The sequence below is a fragment of the Panthera tigris genome, chromosome F3 (genome assembly GCF_018350195.1).
Source record: "Panthera tigris isolate Pti1 chromosome F3, P.tigris_Pti1_mat1.1, whole genome shotgun sequence".
NCBI classification, from domain to species: Eukaryota; Metazoa; Chordata; class Mammalia; order Carnivora; family Felidae; genus Panthera; species Panthera tigris.
Window position 1 is genome coordinate 20,902,535 of NC_056678.1, and position 22,145 is coordinate 20,924,679.

Genomic DNA, 22,145 nt, shown 5'->3' on the forward strand with positions numbered 1-22,145 from the left:
GGATCCTGGGTTTCCGCCGAGCGCCCTTAGTGGTTGGCAGATTTGTTAATCTGCGGACAGAGATCAAGCCTGTTGCCACGGAGCAGCTGTTGAGCACCTTCCTAACCGTAGGTAAGAAGATTATAGAGGACATTTAAATAGAGGAGTAGTTAATAAGTTATTAACTATCATGGCGCAAGCTGGTTTGTGACTTTCAGGAACTGAGGAACTCAAGGGAGCACAAAACCAAATCAGGTAACTTGTTCTCAGGTCACTGGGGGAAATGGATCTAACGGCAGGTGGCCAGAAGGCGAAAGTTTTCCCTGATGTGTGCTTTGTTGTGTCTGTGAAGTAGGAAGTGACATAGTTTACTGATAGTGTAAGCAGGTGATAACTTCCTTCTGCTTGATCTCAAAGTAAATCTCAAACTTAAATTTTAGCCTGAATGCGTATTATTGACTTGGCGGTGTTTTTCCTATACGTGTCCTTTCTTGGGAACTATCTCCTTAGAACTGAGGAAACCCTAAGGCAAGCCTGTAAGAGGGTCAGAAATGCCCTTGTAGGGTTGCGTGTGGGCCTGAAAGATCACCGCTGCCTTCAGCTCTGAAAGGGTCAGCCTATAACTCACTGTGCATGGGACTGGCTGTGGTCCCTCTGGTCTCCGTTCTCCGTCGTCTCACTCCAGGGTGAGGAATCTGAGCTAAATTCTCACTCCAGTTCTCCTTGTGGGCACAGTGAGAACGGGAGGGATTCAGAGGTGCTGGGGGCTCTTGTTTCAGCCTCATCGTGGTGACATTTTCAATGACACAGTGCTCTGCATTATGATATGACTATCGAAACAGCATTGCGAGATGAATTTCAGCTTGCTTGGCTAGAATGAATGGATTTATATTTCCAGTGAGGTGAAATTGAGTATTTAAAGGGCTTATGACAGATTCATCATTCAGAATTTAAACATAGAAGGCCAAGCTACACTGTTCTTACAAATAAGCAAAAACACACAGTGTCATGATTTGTTTCATATATTTTCTAATCATCTTTGCCTGTCCAATTTTATGCTCAGGCAAACACAGATTCCTGCTGGATGAGAGGAGGTCAAGAATAGGCCAGAGCCTCTGCTCTCTGGAGACTCACAGAAGGTTAACTCTCAGACACGGTGCGAGGGGTGGGAGAGGGAGAGGCCAGAAAAAGGTTTGTAGAGGAGGTTATTGTCACTGAGACTGAGTATTGAAGCATCGGTAGGAGCCGCCCAGGCAGCGTCTTCGCTGGGCATCAGGCGAAGTAACAGAAAGGAAGAACGGAGCGAGGGCATAGAGACGGGCCAGTGCGTGGGGTTGGCACACTTGGGGAATGAGCTTCTGGACGCACCCTCGGCACAGAGCAGCGTCTCAGTGGCGCTGCCGGAAGATCTCATGGACCACGTGGCTTAAACAGTGGAGATTTGTTTCTCCCAGTCGTGGAGACTGGAAGTCCGAGATGAGGGTGCCGGCACAGTTGGGTTCTGGTGAGGACACTCTTCCTGGTTTATAGTCAGCCACCGTCTTGCTGTGTCCTCACACGGCAGAGAGAATGAGAGAGGAATCATCTCTGCTGTCTCTTCTTACGAGGGCGTGAACCCCGTCATGAGGGCTCCTCCTGGAAGTCCCACCTTCAAATGCCAGCACACTGGGGATTAGGGGTTCAACGTATGAACTTGGGGGTACAGAAACATTCGATCCGTAGCAGCAGGTAGACGGATTTGGCTGGAGGTAGATTTTAAATAATGAGCTGACCTTAGCACAATTTTTAAAAATATGTTATTAGATAACTTCATATAATAGCAACTAAGTTCTGTGTGACCCTTGCAGCTCGACAGAGCACTTACACACAGTTACCTTATTTTGATCGTGTTGACAAAAGAATGAAGTAAGTAAGGGAGATTTACCTATATTTCACACCTGAGAAAGAGGCTGGAAGGAATTAGAGGACTTCCCCAAAGTCACATAGCTACTACTTGTTAGCCAGGACTCAGACCCGGATTTTCAGACTCTCAAATATTTCATCCGCTTATATTCTTTTACAGTCTTTCAGGGGTGCCTGGGTGGCTCAGTCGGTTAAGCTTCTGACTTTGGCTCAGGTCATGATCTCGCAGCTTGTGACACAAGCTGTGAGCCCCGCATCGGGCTGTGTGCTGACGGCTCAGAGCCTGGAGCCTGCTTTGGATTCTGGGTCCCCCACTCTGTCTCTGCCCCTCCCCGCTGCCTCTCTTTCTCTCAAAAATAAACATTTAAAAAATGACATTCTTTCAACAAAATTCTGTTTCACTTCTGTGTGGTAGGCTCTGAACCAGGTGCTGAATATACAAGAATGAATGACACCTTCCTGTCTTCCAGGAGTTTCGTCTAACAGGGAAGCCAGACACGTACAGAGGGCCTGTGAGCGTGTGGAAGGGAAGGGCAGATGTGAGGGTCAAGGTGACAGTTCGTTAGCGAAGGTGGTATTTCATTCAAGTCTCATAGGGAGAATAGCAATCCTCCAGGAAGGCAGAGTGGGAAGGCACATCCTGGGTGTCTGGACTCTAACCTTTTCTGTACTATAGACTCTTGGCGTGCTAGAGAGGAGCTTTTCTCAAAACAATGTTTTTAAATACATAAATTAGGATACATAGAATTCTAAATGAAACCAATAATATTGAAATATAGTTTTGTTATCAAAAATTAGAAAAAGCAAGTTTGTGATATACTAGTATGTGTTTTGTTATTACTTAATACACGAAATAATAAGATCATAATCATAATCTCAGACTGTGTATGAATGATACTTTGTGCTGTCTGCAACAGTGCTAATATGAAACAAAAAGTCTAATTTCTTCTGTGAAAAAGTCACAGGTGATGCTAATACCACCCTGGTTTGCTCCCTGCCATCATAACTGACGGAAATGCTAAGTTTCAGATAGAAGCTAATGAAAATAAAAATGTGGTTTTGTTCCCATCCGGTGCACGGGCTCCCTGAGTTAACCGTGTTCCAAGTGGCGGGCGGTGCATGGACAAGGTGACGAGAAGTGAGAGAAGCCTGTGGCAAGCTAAGGAGACTGTGTAATTTAGCTAAAGTGAAGGGGGGTGTGGTGCCGGTGAGGGGGAAGGCAGGTGATCCGAACGATGTCGCTGAGGGTCCTTGCGCACCAGGGTTAGAAGTGGTGACGTTTTGCCTAGGCAGCGGGAGGCCGTTAAAAAAGCTGGAGCACGGGAAGATCGGAATGTAATTTTGGAAACCCAACTGTGGCGGCTTCGTGGAGGATGGGGATGAGGTTGGGAAGGGGATGAGATGAGCGATGAGAGCACATAGAGGCTGTGTACGAACCGCGTGTGTGGTACGAGCCAAAGCTGGAGCAAGGACGGCAGAGAGGAAGAGTTAAGACACACTCGAGAATTAAAATGGAACGGATTTGTGAACATTTGGGCTGAGTGGGACAATTGAGAGAGAAGAAAAAATTAAGAATGACTCCCAAGTTCCTGGATTGGATGACTCAGGGTATAACAAAGCTGTTAGCTGTCGTAGGAATGTATGCAAAGGAGCAGACCTGGGGAGGTGAAGAGGAGGAAGACAGTGAATCAAATTTTGGACATTTCGTTTCCTTGTGTGAAATAATAAGAAATAGGTATATTTGGCTCTGCCCCCAGTGCCTGCACAGAGCTCCTAAAACCCTGGTGAATTCCTAAGCAATAACAGCACAGGGGTGTCTCTTGTTCTCTTGAGGTGACGCCACGTGGGCTTCCGGATGCCTCCTGGACGGGAGCTGGTCACCAAAGAGACAAGCCACAATTGGAAGCTTGAATTTTCACCACCACCCGACCCTCCACCTCCCATTCTCCGGGGAGGAGAGGGGTGTTGAAAATAGAGTTAATAATTGACCATTCTTCTCTGAGAAAGCCCTCCATGAAAATGCCAGCAGTATGGGATTTGGGAGTTTCCAGATTAGTGAACCAGAATGCTTCCATATGCCACTGGCCGGGCCCCATGAGGACAGAAGCTCCTTTGTTGGAAACCTTGCCCTGTTTATCTCCATCAGGTTTTTGCTTTGTATCCTTTGTAATAAACCAGTAGTCTAGTGAGTAAACTGGTTTCCTATGAGCCTCTCCAGGAATTTTTTTTTTTATTGAGCTATAATTGGCATACAACATTTATCTTAGTTTCAGGTATACATCGCAGTGGCTTCACATTTTATCACCACAATGTCTAGTTAACATCCATCGCCATACGTAGTTACAGAATGTTTTCTTGTGACGAGGACTTTTAAGATCTATTCGCTTAGCAAGTTTCATTATAGTATTATTAACTATAGTCGCCATGCTGTGCTTTACACCCCCAGGAACAACCTATTTCATAACTGGGAGTTTGTACCTTTTGACCCACTTTATTCCATTTCGCCCACCGTACACCCCCACCGCCTCTGGCAACTACCAGTCTGTTCTCTGTATCTGAGAACTTAGTTTTGGATTGTTTTTTGGTTTTGTTTTTAGATTCTACACGTAAGTGAGATCAGATGGTATTTGTCTTTCTCTGTCTGGCTTCTTTCATTTAGCATAATGCCCTCAAAGTCCATCCATGTTGTTGCAAATGGCAAGATTTCATTCTTTTTTTTTTATGGCCAAATAATACTTCATTTTGTGTGTGTGTGTGTGTGTGTGTGTGTGTATGTATATGTGTGTGTGTGTGTATACATATATACATGTATGTATATATATACATATATATACATATATACATATATATACATATACACATATACATATATACATATATATACATATACACATATACATATATACATACATATATACATATATATACATATATGTATATATACACATACACACACACACACACACACACACATATACATACACATACAGCAATAGTCATTCATTGGTGGACACTTAGGTTGTTTCCGTATCTTGGCTATTGTAAATAATGCCACAGGGAACGTTGAGGCGCCAACCCCTCAAGTTGGTGGGGTTTTTTTTCCAGTAAATACTCAGAATTGTTAGATCATACATTAGTTCCATTTTTTAAGTTTTTGAGAAACCTCCATAGTGTTTACCGTGGTGGCTACATCGGTTCACATTCCCACCCAGTACACAAGGGTTCCCTTTGCTCCGTATCCTCACCAACACTTTGTCTTTTGATTATACCTATTCTAACAGGTGTGAGATGATATCTCATTGTGGTTTTGATTTGCATTTCTCTCGTGATTAATGATGTGAAACACCTTTTTTCTTTTTAAAAAATTCTTTTGAGAGAGGGAGAGAACATGAATGGTGGCGGGGGTGGGTGGTGCAGAGGGAGGAGAGAGGATTGTAAGCAGGCTTTACACCCAGCATGGAGCCCAACACCAGGCTCAGTCTCACAACCATGAGATCATGACTTGAGCTGAAGTCAAGAGACAGATGCTCAACTGACTGAGCCACCCAGGCTCCCCTTTTCAGATTTTCATTTGGATTTTAGTTAGTTAACTAACATACAGTGCAATATTGGTTTCAGGAGTACAATTTAGTGATTCGTCACTTAGATACAACACCCAGTGCTCATCACAGGTGCCCTCCTTAGTACGCATCACTCATCTAGCCCATTCCCCACCCACCTCCCTCCATCAACCCTCAGTTTGTTCTCTATCTTTAAGATTCTCTTATGGTTTGTTTCCTCTCTCTTTTTTTCGTCCTCCCATATGTTCATGTGTTTTGTTTCTTAAATTCCACATATGAGTGAAGTCACATGGTATTTGTCTTTCTCTGACTGACTTCACTCTAGCTCCATCCACATCGTTGCAAATGGCAAGATTTCATTCTTTTTGACGGCTGACTAATATTCTGTTGTGTATGTATACCACATCTTTTTTATCCATTCTTCAGTTGATGGGCACTCGGGCTCTTTCCATAGTTTGGCTATTGTTGATAGCACGGCTGTAAACAATGGGGTGGTGCATGTGCCCCTTCAAATCTGTATTTTTGAATCCTTTGGGTAAATACCTGGTAGTGCAGTTGCAGGATCGTAGGGTAGTTCTACTTTAACTTTTTGAGGAACCTCCGTACTGTTTTCCAGAGGGGCTGCACCAGTGTGCATTCCCACTAGCAGTGCAAAAGTGTTCCCCTTTCTCCACATCCTCACCAACATGTTGTTTCCTGAGTTGTTCTTTTTAGCCATTCTGACAGGTGTGAGGTGGTATCTCATTGTGGTTTTGATTTGTATTTTCCTTGATGATAAGTGATGTTGAGCATCTTTTCATGTGTCTGTTAGCCATCTGGATGTCTTCGTTGGAAAAATGTCTATTCCTGTCTTTTGCCCATTTCTTCACTGGATTGTTTTTTGGGTGTTGAGTTTGTTAAGTTCTTTATCAATTTGGGGTATTAACCCTTTATCAGAGATGTCATTAGCAAATGTCTTCTCCCATTTTGCATTTTAGTTTTGTTGATTGGTGAAATACCTTTTGTGTACCTATTGGCCACTTGTATGTCTTCTTTGGAAAGCTGTTGATTCAGATCTTCTCACTTTTTAAAATCGGGGTTTTTTTTTGCTATTGAATTGTAGGAGTTCTTTATTTATTTTGGATATCAGCCCCTTTTCATTTTGTTGATGGTTTCTTTTGCTGTGCAGAAGCTTTTAGTTTGATGTAGTCCCATTTGTTCATTTTCGCTTTTGTTGCTTTTGCTTTTGGTGTCAGATCCAAAAAAAATCATCACCCAGACCGATGTCAGGGAGCTTACTGCCTATATGTTCTTCTCCTCCTGTTCTTCTAGGCATTTTATGGTTTCAGGTCTTAGGTTCAAGTCTTTAATCCATTTTGAGTTAATTTTGTGTATGGTAAAAGGAAGTGGTCCAGTTTCATTCTTCTGCATGTGGCTGTCTAGTTCTCCCAACAGCATTTATGGAAGAGACTGTCCTTTCCACAGTGTATATTCTTCTGCCCTAGCAAATTAGTCAGACCCCAGGAAGGGCTTATAGAAACCTCTTGAGTTTTAAGCCAGTCCATGAGAAGCCCAGGTGACCACCTAGACTTACAACTGGCATGTGAATTGGAGCACAGTCTTGTGGGACTAAGACTTTTTTTCCCCTTAAGTTTTTAATCTTTCTAATTTTATTTTATTTATTTTACTTTTTTGAGATTCTATTTTTAAGTAATCTCTATACCCAATATGGGGCTTGAATTTACAACCCCAAGATCAAGATGTCACATGCTGTACAAACTGAGCCAGCCAGGCTCCCTTAATCTTTCTTATTTATTTTTTTATTTCTAATTTTATTTTTTAAATTTACATCCAAATTAGTTGGCATATAGTGCAACAATGATTTCAGGAGTAGATTCCTTAATCCCCTTACCCATTTAGCCCATCCCCTCTCCCACAACCCTTCCAGTAACCCTCTGTTCTCCATATTTAAGAGTCTCTTATGTTTTGTCCCCCTCCCTGTTTTTATATTATTTTTGCTTCCCTTCCCTTGTGTTCATCTGTCTGTGTCTTAAAGTCCTCATATGAGTGAAGTCATATGATATTTGTCTTTCTCTGACTAATTTCACTTAGCATGATACTCTCTAGTTCCATCCGCGTAGTTGCAAATGGCAAGATTTCATTCTTTTTTTTTTTTTAAGATTTCATTCTTTTTGATTGCCGAGTAATACTCCATTGTGTGTATATACACACCACATCTTCTTTATCCATTCATCCATCGATGGACATTTGGGCTCTTTCCATACTTTGGCTATTGTTGATAGTGCTGCTATAAACATGGGGGTGCATGTGTCCCTTTGAAACAGCACAGTTGTATCCCTTGGATAAATGCCTAGAAATGCAATTGCTGGGTCGTAGGGTAGTTTTATTTTTAGTTTTTTGAGGAACTTCCATACCGTTTTCCAGAGTGGCTGCACAAGTCTGCGTTCTTGTGGGACTGAGACTTTAACTTTTGGAGTCTGGTGCTGTCTCTGGGTAGATAGTGTCAGAACTGAGTTGAATTGTAGAATACCCAGCCGCTGTCCCAAGAATTACAGTTCTACACAGTGGAATTTGGTACAAAATCTTACCTTGACAGGAACATCCAGGGGTAAATGTTGACCGGTCATTTAGGTGCTGAAGTCTACAGCCTAGGAGAGAAGTGTGGACCGGAAGTATGGATTTGATTATTACAGGTTCATTCAAGGAGAACATGGAGACCAAGGTGATCAGAAAACCAGTTGTAAAAGCTCGATGCATCCAGGAAATAGTAAAAGATTCAGAGCCTAGGTTCATGGCAGTGAACAGGGATATTGAAGTCTGGAAAGGTAGATTGGAGGGCAGATTATTAATAACAAGTAGATGACATTGATTGGTCTCTGACACTGTGTCAGGCTCCGTGGTGAGCATGACTGTGGGTTATCCCATTTACTTTTCACAACCCAGTGGAAGAGGGCTGCTCTCTCCATTTTACAGAGGAAGCTCAGAGAGGTGAGATTACATGCCCATAGTCTCACGTCTAATGACGTCTAAGTCTCACGTCTAATTGCGGTCCATATTTTAACCCCAGAAACCTGACCCTACTTCGCATTCAGCCAGTACACCATACTCCATTCAGTTACAAAGGGTCTTAGCAAACCCAGGAGTTTGGGTTTTGTCAGAGAGGCAAGCAGGCTTTGCTGCAGTGTTCTGCTTGTTTTTAAAAAAATTTTCAAATCAGTAAGACATTCACACAACTCACAATTTTTAAAAAATATTAGAAAGATTATAAGAAAAGTTTCCCCCTCATCTCTCCATTCTTTCTCCTTCCTCCCAGTGGTCATCTCTGTTAGTAATTTCTTTATGTCCTTTTTTGTATCAATACGAATGTATATTTTTATTTAACTCTGCCACTTTATAATACATATGTCATACTGTACGTACTTTTGCATCCTCTTCTTTTACCTCATATGTCTTAGAAATCTATTATCATATAAAGAGCTTCTTCATTCTTTTGTTGCTTTACCAGCTGTACAGTGCTCTGTTGTATGGATCTGCCATGACTCATTTAAGCAGACCTTTATTGGACATACAAGTTCCAGTATTTTTTTACAACCAGTGTTGCCCAGAATTAACATGTACACATGTATAACTTCATACATGATCAAATATATCCAGAAGCGAAAGCGCCGGGTCAAAGGGCACATGTACTTTTACATAGATGTTGACCAGTTTACGTTCCCAGTAGTGATGCGTGAGAACCCCTCTTTTCCATTAGCATCAGCAACAGCATGTTACCGAGCTTTGGCTTGTGTGTCATCTTTTCATTTGCTTAAGAGCCGTTTGTATTTTCTTTTAGCTGTCTTTGTGTATCCTTTGCTCATTTTCAGCTCTGCCACTGCTCTTACCAAATTATCGGAGCTCATACATAGGGAAGACAGCCCTTTGTGATACGAGATATAAATATTTTTCCCAGTTCTTTTTTTTGACTTTGCTTATGGTATCATTTTGCGTTATAGAAATTTTTTGTTTGTTTTTAATGTGATCGATCCATCTTTTCTTACAGATTTTCTGATTTTGAATCATAGTTAGCCTTGCTTGCTCGAAGATTATGGAAGAATTCCGCCTTTTTAATTTTAAGTACTTGTATAGTTTTATTTTTCACATTTAACTTTTTGACATAGTTAGAATTTACCCTGGTGTGTGGATGAAGTATGGCCCCAGCTGTTTGTGTCATTTTTCTGGGTGGCTGTCACTTGTCCCATTAGTTATCCCAGCTTACTACAGCAGTGGTCTTTTTCCCCCTGAAATAAATTTTCGTTTGTATGTGTTTCAGTTTCTGGACTTCCTGTTCTGTTCCTGTCTGTTCATGAGTTGATCTATGGTTTAATTATTGAGGTGTCATGGTATGTTTTGAGAGGGTTAGTCCCGCTCTTTGAGATTTATTTTAAGAGTTTGCTAATAGTTTTTTTCTTTTTCCTTATTACCTTAAAAATCGTCTTATCCAGTTACCCTCTAAAAGATCTGTTGGTATTTCCTTATTTTGTTTTGTTTTGTTTTGTTTGGAGAGAGAAGAGCACACAAGAGAGCATGAGCGTGCAAGTGGGGGAGGGGCAGGGAGAAGGAGGGAGAGAACCCCAAGCAGGCTCCGGGCTGCCAGCACAGAGCCCGACATGGGACTTGATCTCATGAACCGTGAGATCATGGCCTGAGCCAAAATCAAGAGTTGGACACTTAACCAACCTAGGTGCCCTGATCTGCTCGTATTTCTGATGGGATCAAGTTAAATTTATAAGTTTATATTTTTATAATTATAAACATTATATATGTGGTATATTGTTCAATTAATTCAACTATTCTTTACCTAGAGATGTTTTTAAGGTACAAGAGTGATATAATCAGCTTTGTGGGTGGGCGTGGAGTGGTTTTATTTCTATGGGGTGTGTGCTGTGCTGGGGGCTGGAATTACCAGAACGTTTGATTGCTTTCCATCTCTTTAGGGACACGTGTGCATGAGAACATGAACAGTTATTGAAGGAGTATGTGAAGGGGCTACATGGAGGAAATTAGCTCATTTGATGGCTATATTTAATAGTGATGGAGGGCCAAGAAAACATCACTTACCTTTTAGATTTGGTGTTTTAAACTTTTTAAAAATATTTTCTTTAATGTTTACTTATTTTTGAAAGAGAGAGGGAGAGAGAGAGCGCGTGCCAGCAGGGGAGCGGCAGAGAGAGAGGGAGACAGAGAATCCCAAGCAGGCTCCAGGCCCTGAGCTGTCAGCGCAGAGCCCGACGTGGGGCTCGAACTCACGGACCGCGAGATCATGACCTGAGCCGAAGTCGGACGCTCAACTGACTGAGCCACCCAAGTGTCCCTAAACTTTTTATTTATTTACTTTTTAATAATTTTGTTTTAAGTTTATTTATTTTGAGAGAGAGAAGGAGAGCAAGTGGGGCAGGGTCAGAGAGAGGGAGAGAGAGACAATCCCCAGCAGGCTCTGCACGCTCAGCACAGAGCCTGATGTGGGGCTCGAACTCACAAAGCATGAGATCATGACCTGAGCTGAAGTCAAGAGTCAGACGCCTAGCCAACTGAGCCACCCCGGTGCCCCTAAACTTCTTATTTTGAAATAATTTTAGATTTATACAAAGGTTGCAGAGATGGTCCAGAGTCCCCCAGATTCCTTAAACACTTTTCAACCATTGGAGAATAGGGTGCAGACATGAATACGCTAGTGAATGAGGACTTCAGTATTTCCCAAGCACCAGAACACCCTCCTACACAGCTGCATTCAGTCGGCAACATCAGATTATTTGCCGTTGATGCGGCATCAGCGTCTAACACACAGACGTTGTTCACATTTCGCCACTTTCCCTGTAATGTCCAGAACTCCGTCTAGGATCGTGTGTTGTGTTAGTTGTCATTTTAGCTTCACTCTCCTTGTTTTTTCATGACTTTGAACATTTGGTAACAGTGCAGGCCAGTTACTTTATAGAATCTCTCTCTTTTTTTAATGTTTGTTTATTTATTTTGAGAGGGAGCACCCACGCACACGAGCTGGAGAGGGACAGAGAAAGAGAGAGAATCCTAAGCAGGCTCCGCATCTCCAGCGCAGAGCCCAATGCGGGGTTTGAACTCACGAACCCTGAGATCATGACCTGAGCTAAGATCAAGAGCCAGACATTTAACTGACTGAGCCACCTAGGTGTTCCTATAGAGTATCTCTTAATTTGAGTTTGTCTGGTATTTCCTCATGATTTAAAAGTTTGGGTGGGAATACCAGAGAAGTGCTATTGTGCTCTTCTCGGTACATCGTATCAGGAGGCACATGATGTAGATTTGTTGCTGTGCCCCATTACAGGTGAGGTTAACTTTTTTAATGTTTATTTTTGAGAGAGCAGAGAGAGAGAACATGTGTGAACGGGGCAGAGAGAGGGGGATAGAGGATCCCAAGCGGGCTCTGCGCTGACAGCAGAGAGCCGGAGGTAGGGTTTGAACTCACGAACCGTGAGATCATGACCTAAGCCAAAGTTGGACACTTAACCGACTGAACCACCCAGGCGCCCCGGTGATGTTAACTTTTATCACTTCATGGTAGGCATCTGTAAGCTTCCTCCAGTGTAAAGTTAGTATTTTATACTTATTAGCAATTATTGAATACTTTATTGTGAGGTGCTCTAGAACTGTAAATATTCTATCCTCATCGAACTTTTACCCACCAGTTTTGTTTGACATTCATTGATAGTTCTTGCCTGAATCAGTTACTACTGTGATAGTTGTCAAATAGTTATTTGCTAATTTTATCATTCTTTCTAGACTTAATAGTCTCCATTCTGTTAAAGGGCAGAATTCTCCCCCAGTGACCAACATTGATTTAGTTATTTGTTGATATTACTATGAACTCTCAGACTCTTAATTTACTCAGAGTTATAATTTGTTGTTACTTCTTTGATGCTCCAACTGTCCCAGATTTGACCAGTGGGTTTTGGAATGTCCCCATCATTCTCTGAGTGCTTCCTTACACCTGGCATAGCAACATGACCCAGATCCGTCTCGTACTTTCCCTGCCCCCACCCTAGAGTCACCTGTTTCTCCAAGGAGCCCTCGGTCCTTTTAAGATAGTAGTAAAATGGTATTTAGAAACTAGTATGGGAGTGCTAAGTGTGCTCATTACTGCTTGCTTATCGTTTCCAGGTTTTTTCTCTTGAGGGGCAGAGGTCGGAAAGCTGTGTACACACACACGTCTGTGTAAATATGCATGTATACATTCACAAACATCTGTGTGTTTTTCTATACCTGTGTGTTAAAGCTCTCAAACCAGGAGTTCCAATTCTGATTCAACACCACAAGATTTATTCTGGTTTTCTCCCTTTCTGTGTGTTAATCTCCCTTCTCCATCTGAGAACCCTGGTTCCCATTATCCTCAGTGTATTTATTTGTGCTACACCCCACTCCCACCCCCATGTACCCAGACTCCCAGCCCATAGCCTGACCCCGTGCAGGCCCACTCCCCCTCCCCTGGGCGCTCCGGCCAGTGTCAGCCCTGACCGAAGAGAAGAGGGCGTGACTTTTCTTTACTTAAAGTGAGTTCGGAAAGATACTTGTGACACCACTTGACTCCTGGGAGAGGGACTGGCTAGCAGGGACACAGAGGGCAAGGAACTGTTTCAAAGACGTCCTTTTGTGCCTTCCGACATTGTTTTCTCACCGTGTGCCTTTATTACCTGTATAGAAAATAAATGGATGTTTAAATATCATTCAGGATCATTGTTCTCACAGTATTTGTTCGCTTAGCTGCTCCCTTTGACATCGTCGGGGAGAACTTGGAGTCTTCCTTTCTTCCTTAAGTGTATTTGCCTCCTTTCTCCGCTTTAGGAAATAACACTTGTTTCTACGGGAAGTGTTACTACTGCCGAGAAACAGAGCCAGCTTGTGCCGATGGAGACACAATGGAGGGGTCTGTCACGCTGTGGCTTCCGGATGTGTGGCCTCTGCAGAAACACCGACACCCGTGGGGCAGGACTTACCGAGAGGGCAAACTGGCCAGGTGCGTGCTCCTGTGGCCGGGCCGCCACCTCGTTCTGGCCTGTGCCCGGCCAGCCGCCGCGCCGTGTAGGAGCCGGGGCTTCCATCCAGGACCACACAGGGCTGGGAGGTGAGGGTTGGGGGCAGCCCGCCAGGCGGGGACGTCTCTTCTCTGTGTTTGAAACGGCGCCAGGTAGAGCACGGGCGCCCGGTAAATACCCCCGGCGGTGCCCCTCGCCTCCAGGTGGGAGTACGACGAGAGCTACTGCGACGCCGTGAAGAAAACGTCCCCTTACGACTCCGGCCCGCGCCTCCTGGACATCATCGACACCGCAGTCTTCGATTACCTGATCGGCAACGCTGACCGCCATCACTATGAGAGTTTTCAAGACGACGAAGGCGCTAGCATGCTCATCCTTCTCGATAATGCCAAAAGGTAGGGCCACGCGGCTATCCTCGTCAGTTCGGGGAGTCTGCGCGTACAAGGGCGCGTTCGCGGGTGCCCTGGAAAACGTCCGGAACGCGGTCGCCAGAAGGCGTCCTTCCCGTTTTTGGTCAGGGTCTTCGCCCTTGGCGCCCATCCTTCCATCTGTACACCCTCCACCCTCAGGGGTCTGAGGGCTTTAAAAAGTGGAGAAGTGGGGTTTTTCCGTAGGAGGCAAAGACTATGATTCTCAACACAGACTGCGGGACAACAGGGGGGGTTTTCCAGAACCACTTCTCATTCATTCTGAATTACTGCTAAGATCATTTTTACATCTGCTTGGAATCACTGTTAGCCTTCTGAGCAGCTTCTCCTGTCTGAATCTGGCCATCTGCTTTCTTGTAGGAATAGATGAGCCAGCTCTGCTCTGATTGGTGATTTGAAGTAGAGCAAGTGGGAATCATGTGACCAGCGTTTATTTCTCTTCCCACCCTTAAAGCCTTTCTAGGTTTCGGGGTCTACAGGCCCTCCCTTTGGTCCCCGGGCTCCACCCTGTGTTATGTGGTTATGCCTCAGCACCTTGCCGTAGCTGGCTTCTAGAAGAGAGGAGCCTTGTAAATGAGCGCGTTTGTTGTTGGAACTGCGGTACAGGCTGTTAGGGATCCCATGTCTAATTGGTCATGCCCTGTTTATTTTTAATTTAAGTGATTTGAGCCGTGGGAGCATGAAATTATCTAGGATCACATTTGGGTATTCTTAGAGAATTTGCTCTTGCCCTGATGCTAAGCGGGGAACTGGTGCCACTAACTAATTCACTAAGTTTTAATTTAATTTTCAGCTTTGGGAACCCGTCTCTGGATGAGAGAAGCATTCTTGCCCCCCTCTATCAGTGTTGCATGTAAGTTACACACATCAAATACATCGGCCAGTGTTGTCTTCCTCTCCAGGCTCAGGGAACAGTACAGTAATTTCCTTGGCCTTAAGACTTCCTAATACCTGACCAAGTGCTTTTTATGCTTTTCCAACCCAGACCCCCTGGAATTCAAAAGTCATTGCAAATTTTTGTATGAATAGAAATTTTCAGTCTGTTCAACAATATATATTCACATTTGTTTTACTATCAGAAAATAGTCCTCTGTCCAGCAAAAATCTAGTACAGTCTGCATCCCTGGCTGCTGTATTGTTTACCTTGGGGTTTGAGGTCCTCTCACTTCCTCACTACAGACCACCTGAAGTTTGCATATCTCGATTTGTTTTTTTTTTTAATGTTTATTTTTGAGACAGAGAGAGACAGAGCATGAATGGGGGAGGGTCAGAGAGAGAGGGAGACACAGAATCTGAAGCAGGCTCCAGGCTCCGAGCTGTCAGCACAGAGCCCGACGCGGGGCTCGAACTCACGGACCGCGAGATCATGACCTGAGCCGAAGTCGGACGCTTAACCGGCTGAGCCACCCAGGCGCCCCTGCAAATCTCGATTTGAAGTTGTGTAAACCAGAAGTAACTTTTTCATAGTCACTTAGTAATTTATTTTTTTTTTAAGTCTGTATTAGAAAACAAAGAAATTAAAAGGTAAATCAAAATGAGAGAAAGAACCGGGCTCTCAGAGCTCCATTTCAGATTATTATTGCTGGTATTATTTTATTATTTTATTTTATTTTATTTTATTTTATTTTATTTTATTTTATTAAGTTTATTTATTTTGAGAGAGAGCACACAATCAGGGGAGGCGCAGAGACAGGGGGAGAGAGAGAGAATCCCAAGCAGGCTCCATGCTGTCCGCACAGAGCCTGATGCAGGGCTCAATCCTACCAACCATGAGATCACGACCTGAGCCAAAATCAAGAATCCAGCGCTTAACTGACTGAGCCACCCAGGTGTCTCTACATAATTTTTTTTTTTTTTTAATTTTTATCTATTCACCTTGAGAGGGGCAGGGGCAGAGACAGCACGAGTCGGGGAGGAGCAGAGAGAGGGAGACAAAATCCCAAGCAGGCTCCGCGCTGCCAGTGCAGAATTCGGCGCGGGGCTCGATCTCACGAAACCTCGAGATCATGACCTGAGCTGAAACCGAGAGTCGGACTCTCAACCGACGGAGCCCCCCAGGCGCCCCAGTTATTTCTTGACTTTTGCCTACCAAGCCAGCTTTAAACTCCTTTTGATAGTAAGCGGTTTTATGTAATCTGCCTTAAAACTTTCTTGCAGCATTCGGGTTTCTACCTGGAACAGACTGAACTACCTAAAGAATGGTGTGCTGAAGTCTGCCTTAAAATCCGCCATGGCCCATGACCCCATCTCCCCCGTGCTGTCTGAGCCTCACCTGGACGCCGTGGACCAGCGGCTCCTGAGCGTCCTGGCCACCGTGAAGCAGTGCACTGACCAGTTTGGGGCGGACGCTGTGCTGGTGGAAGACAGGATGCCTCTTTCCCACTTGTAATTCGCCACACAAAATAAGTGAAACTACTTTTTACAAAGCTAGAGAAACAGCACAATCACTTCCAAATGGTATGAGATGGATTGGAAACGGCCAGCGGCAAGCTCTGGGTGACAGGGGACAGGGTGGCCTTGGATTCCTTTGGTGATTTCTGTAGGAGAAACTAAAGCAGAGACGACAGGTTGCAGACCCCAGGAGCCTTCCTGCCAGACCACCCGACCCCCTCGGCATCTGCGCACCCCCGAGGTGGGCCTCCTGCTTGGTCCGTCCTAACTCACGTGCCAAAGGGTGGATCGAGGTGTGGCGCCTGGATGGGTTGATGCTGGGGTGGGTTCTGGAGCCTGTAGTTTGAGTTCATCTTCTAACCCTTTCTCCACACCTGTGGATTTTCTGAGAACACCTTGTAATCTCTTGAGTCCTTTTGTAACCAGGACTAGTCCAGTTGGGAGTTTTCCTGCCTCCTGAGGAGTAGCAGCCAGTAAGACCTGGCGTTCTGTTGAGCCCAAATAGCATGCTCTCCTGGGAGGGGTATGTTTTTAGGATAGAATTAGTGGGAAAGACAAAGGCAGGAAAGACGCTCGGGCTCCTTCCTAAGTGATTGGGTGGTAGTGTTCTTCGGGATAGTTTAGAGGAGGGAAGAAGGGGCAGAATCAGAATCGGAGAAGCCCCCCTGGCAGGTGCGTAAACGCAGACGTGACTCGAACCTCAGCGAGACCCGCATTCCCACAGTGGTGTCCCAGTTAACCCGGAAGTTGTCCAGGCGTGATTCTCTCACGGAGACTTTCTTTTTCCCTTTTGCCCCAAGCAGGCACATCTTTTCTAAATTAACAAAGCGAATTGAGGTGATACCTTGAATAAGAGTGAAGTTGCCTGTGATCTCTGCCATCCTGATTTCTTTTCGGAAATGAATTTCCACCTCAGCCTTTAAGGCATTTGGTCACCGAAGCCTCTGTTCCCGAGAGAATGGCAATGCTGTTTGTGCCTTTCTCATGAGAACGACCAGCTTGCTCCCGGAGCGGACGGTGCTCGTCCTGCTGGCGGCTGGACCTGTCCTGTGACTTGGGCCTTGCAGAAGATTGGGAACAAAAATTTTAAGCATTCTGAGCCTTAAAATTAAGGAGGTCACCAGGGAGGGCCTTAAGATTTTGATTTATATCAAGCCTTAACGTCCTCATTTCATTTCATCGGGCGTTCTAAACCGGTGGTGTAGGATCGTTTTCCCGTGTCCTCTCATTGCCCAAGACCCAGGCTCAGTGCGGTCTGTGTTCCTGCAGAGCGACTTGGACCCGTAAGCAGTTGCGGTAAAGCACAGGGCCCGAGGGGGACAGGCTCGGTGCGCCCGCCCACCGGGGGACCCATCTCTCCTGCCTCTTGTCCGGGTGCCGGTCCAGCTTCTCACTTCTGTCAAGCAGGGACTGGTACTTAAAGCGTGTGGGCGAGCCGATTTAATGCCAGCCATCGGAGACCGGTGTCAGGCAGCCACCCTTTCGAAAACAGCCTAGAATGTATGCCCTGATTTTCTCGCATTGAAAGGCCGCTAAGTAACCTGTCACCACTTAACAACAGCATGAGGTCAGGATGCTTTTGTGCTTTGTATGTACGTTTCGAGACAGACACAAGAGTGGGTTGGGCTCCTTAAAAAAGGAATTTAAGAAGACAGGTATTAGCACAAAACACTGAAGTCGGGTCAACAAAAGGAGGCCTTAGATTCCGATTTTTAAGGCCATTTACAGTGTGTATCAAGTGAAATTCACAGTTGAGCCTGAGAACACCTTGGGTAGTGCTGACCCAGAGTATCAGGGAGCTGGCCGGAGACAGATGGCGGGAGGAGGCCGGCGCCGCCCGCGTGGGTGAATGTTAGTCGAACTAAATGACGGATCGGTGCTCCTGCAGACACGTGGCACCGGGAGTGTGTCCCAGTGGGATGGGCGAGAATTGATCTCGAACTGGGAACTTCATTCATAATGTTGAGGGTAGAAGATACTGCTAAGGAAAAAAGCAGGAGGGAGAGCTGCTTTGAAAATGTCACATCCTTTTTTTTCAAAACATTGCAGAAATGTTTAATTTCATTCTCTTTTCTACTGTTTTAAACTTCATGATCTTAAGAGGTGTTCAGATCTATCGTGGTTGAAGTCATATGCTAATAGGGTGGTCTTGACAAGACTCTTAGAACAGATTTATGTTCTAATCAGCATTGGATTAAGCTAGGAAAGCATGTTTAGGCACATCTTGGAAAAAACCAAGCATAGGCTTATAGCCCTAAAATTCAGAAAAACTAAATTCTCTTTGAAAATGGAGGTAGATATCTTTTCAAGTTCTGTGACCCTGTCCTCTTTGTGGTTTATTTAGCGCTATCATACTCAGACAAGTTGCTGGAAGTGTTCTCGGACAGCCCGAGGTTGAGCGTGCCTGGGGGAACGTGTAAAGGTAGACATGGGTACGTTTTAATATTGTCAGACGAGGAGAATCAGGATTGCCTGCCATTTCCTTACCTCCTCCCACTTCCTAAATATGTTTCTTCCAGAGTTTGGGGAAATATGGGTATGGAAGTTACATTCTAAATTATTCTTTAATATGAGGTTATGTTGTGGGTTCGGATGTAAATAATTGTGCAAAACAAATTAATAGGATCTGATTTGCTCAGAGTTTTGTTCAATAATATATTAATAAGGCATTTCTCCCTGTTGCACTGAGGACTGATGTGTCAAATGAAATTTAAGGAGGAAATGGAAGAATTCAGGTACATCCATTGCATATTATTTTAGAAAAGATGAATCCTGTGTACGTGGCAATTTTCCAGTGTCACCTGAACAACGAATTCTCCCAAGGAAATTCATCTTTTCTTTTTCTTAAAAGAAAGGAAAAAAAAAAAAAAGACTTCCGGCTTTCCCTTCCCATCCACCATATCCTTCAGCTTCCGTTCTCAATGGTCCCTGTATTCTTGTTGACCAGTGACAGGAAAACAGCATCTGTCAGGGAGCTGTCTGGTAAGAGTTACCTTATGAGCTGGAGCTTCAGGAAACATGAGTAAAGGCGTACGTATGTATATAATCGTAGATGTATTGTAGCAAGAAAAAAATGTATTTATTTTGACACAGGGAAGCACTGACTTATGTTGCTGAAGAACTTGAAGCTAGTGAAAGGTTCTCTTCTCAGTCTCTGAGAGTGGACCCCAAGTGACAAAGACCATTCACTGAGCAGGCGCCCGCTGAGCCGCTCCGCTGAGCCAGCCGTGGCTAGGCACACGAGCGGGCCACACAGACCTGACTTCGTGAAACCTATTGTCCGGGGAAGGCCAGGTTTTCTCCCTTCGATTCCTCAAGTCTGGGTTGCAAAGGCAGGGGCCGGGGACTCTACTGCCACAGGTTTCTAAGGAACCAAGGTGTTACAAGTACAAAATGATTGCGGTGGGGGGCGGGGAACTGGGAATAACTTACTGGGAAGCTAATTTATTTGCTAAAGAGGAGGTGTGGGAACCAGTACCCTCCGTTTTGATCTGCCAAGGATTTCCTCTCAGAGCTGTTGCACAAACAGAGGTGGGGCTTGGGAAGACACCAAACAAGACAGATATGCACCTAAATTTCTAATGTGTTCTATGGGTTTCAATTCTGAAAAAGAAATAAATAAAGATTTTATTAAGTATTGATGTAGCATCTTTTCCTCTGATTCCTTTTTTCCCCTTGTTTCAGGATACTTTCAGTGTTTTTCTGTTCCAATTTCCTGTTTTGTTAGGGGACAGAAAAAGATTACATCTTCTACACCCACGGAAACTTCCGCGGGGGCTGTTGCACGACATCCGACGAGTGAGACCTGTGCACTTCCTTACCAGTCTTCAAAAGGCCCATAGCAGGTTGTGACTCTACCAGAAGGTCCCATTAGATAATTCGTAGGCGCTATTTGTATACTTAGTAGTTCAGTCCACTCTTGCAGCTTCTTTGGAAGTAAAGAATCACAAACCCTGAAGAACTTGTCAGTATGGTACCATAGAGGCACGGAGAAGAGCCAGGGCCCCTGATTATTATTCTTAGGACACCCAGGTTTTTAACTTGGGAAATAGAAATCCAGCATCATAAACCTCAACTAGCTGAGGAGACGCTTTAAGGATTTTTTGCTTGCTTTGCCACGGTTTTGCGCCAGTTTTTGTCATGTGCATTTGGATAGCAGTGGGAGGCCCAGTCACTGACTGCCCCCCCGCACGTGATCCTCTTCCTGGTGAGATTCAGGCTTCGTTCTCAAGCGTGTCAGAAAGACTGGTATTAAAGCTTGAAAAAGACGACTGGGAGTAGGGAGGCTTTATTTGGTCTCTGGCAGACATCTGGGCTGTGGGTGACCCCTTAGAACTCACAGCCCCAACAGAAGAGAACTGAAGCCCTCGAGCGTGTCGGGAACGATGGAAATGAATTACAGGACAAACGGGAGCGGGAACGAATCCCAGAGGGGCAGGGGCGGGGGGGCGGGGGGTGAGAGGTAGGCAGAACCTACACTGCGGAAGCGGAGACTGATCCAGGCTAGCCGTGTGTGTACAACCCCGACTTCCGAAGTGCACAGCCTCCTGGGCCTGCACTGTTTTATCCGTTTCGGGGTTTCCTGTGGTTTTCATCAGGTGCACTCCGTCTCTGGAGAGGACACTCTGAGTCCGCTGTGTTGTCACGTGCTCTTCAGTATAGACCTTAAATGGAGGAGCCATCGGTGCACAGGTGAGCTCTGAAACGATTTTATGGTTTCAGTGTTTGCTTTTTACATGCAAGTTTAATTGGAGATAAAGGCTTGAGTTTTACTCAAAGATTGTCTCGGGACAGATCGTGTTCTGTCTCCAGCAGGGTCGGGAAGATGTCTATTGCAAAGCTTGGTCCCATTTCAGTGACCTCAGTATAGGTGTTGAGTGCCCATTTTCTCTTAGACTTTGTTGAAATGCAGATTCGGGTTGAGTAGGTTTGAGTCTGCATTTCTAACAGGCTCCTGGACGACACCAGTGCTGCTGGTCCCTGGACCACACTTGAGTAGCCAAGTAGGAGTTTGCTTACTACTTGTCGTGGCTGCCTGTAGTTTTCACAACAGCCTCTAGATGTCACCGGCAACTATGAGATCCCGTGCTCCTAGGCTGGCCCCCAAACCGCCTCCAAGCCCTGAGAAAAATGTCAGCAATTTATTTAAACTGGAAGCTTGTCTAAAAACCGGTGTTTGGATCCGTTGCTTCTACGTGGAACTGACAAAGGCGGGGGAAAAATGTTTACCTTTTAGGAAAAAAATGTCTTCTTGAAATTAAGATGTTTGTCCAGGAACTTTCCAGCTACCTGCTTTATTTACCACTAAATGCTAAACTTAAAACACTGCAGAAATTAGCAGTTCGTCCTACATGAAAGTTACAAGCAGAGACAGAGTTATTTTGTTTTAAAACCTGGGTTTTTTAAAAGAAACTAGTGTTAATATTAGTAATTTTATCACCATAAATCCACTTACAAACATCACTAGTATAAATAAAATCATTCAAGCCTCCCCTATAAACCATCCACAGCTTCATCCAGGCTGGGGCATATGTAATAACAGTTAACATGTAGCTGAATGAGCTCACGAACACTCACAGCTTCCCTGTCAAGCGACTTCTAATATGCCATTCTGTAGGTGGGGAAACTGAGGCACAGGGCAGCTAATACCCAAGCTCATACATAGAAAATGGGAGGGGCCATTCAGTTAATCCCTATACTGGGTTGCCATTCATGCCCATTTACTGAACGAGTTCACGTTTTCAATTTCCAAATAGTAAAGGTGTGTTCCTTCCATGAAACGTTGGCTGAGCTTGACTGCAGGAGGGGCAGTGCCAGTGTCCTGGCCCCGCTCTGTGGGA

General features: G+C 44.7%; 1 protein-coding gene across 7 annotated transcripts in view; it reads left to right on the plus strand.

Moving 5' to 3' along the window:
* Positions 1 to 19,950, plus strand: part of FAM20B (FAM20B glycosaminoglycan xylosylkinase) — a 43,438-nt gene extending 23,488 nt beyond the window's left edge. For all 7 annotated transcript variants that reach the window (XM_015543835.2, XM_042975817.1, XM_042975818.1 and 4 more), the window contains 5 exons: positions 2 to 111; positions 13,296 to 13,467; positions 13,690 to 13,881; positions 14,708 to 14,767; positions 16,072 to 19,950. In XM_015543835.2, coding sequence (XP_015399321.1) covers positions 2 to 111; positions 13,296 to 13,467; positions 13,690 to 13,881; positions 14,708 to 14,767; positions 16,072 to 16,303 — 766 coding nt within the window. In that variant the 3' untranslated portion in view covers positions 16,304 to 19,950. The remainder of the gene's footprint in view (position 1; positions 112 to 13,295; positions 13,468 to 13,689; positions 13,882 to 14,707; positions 14,768 to 16,071) is intronic.
* Positions 19,951 to 22,145: the final 2,195 nt, after the last annotated feature.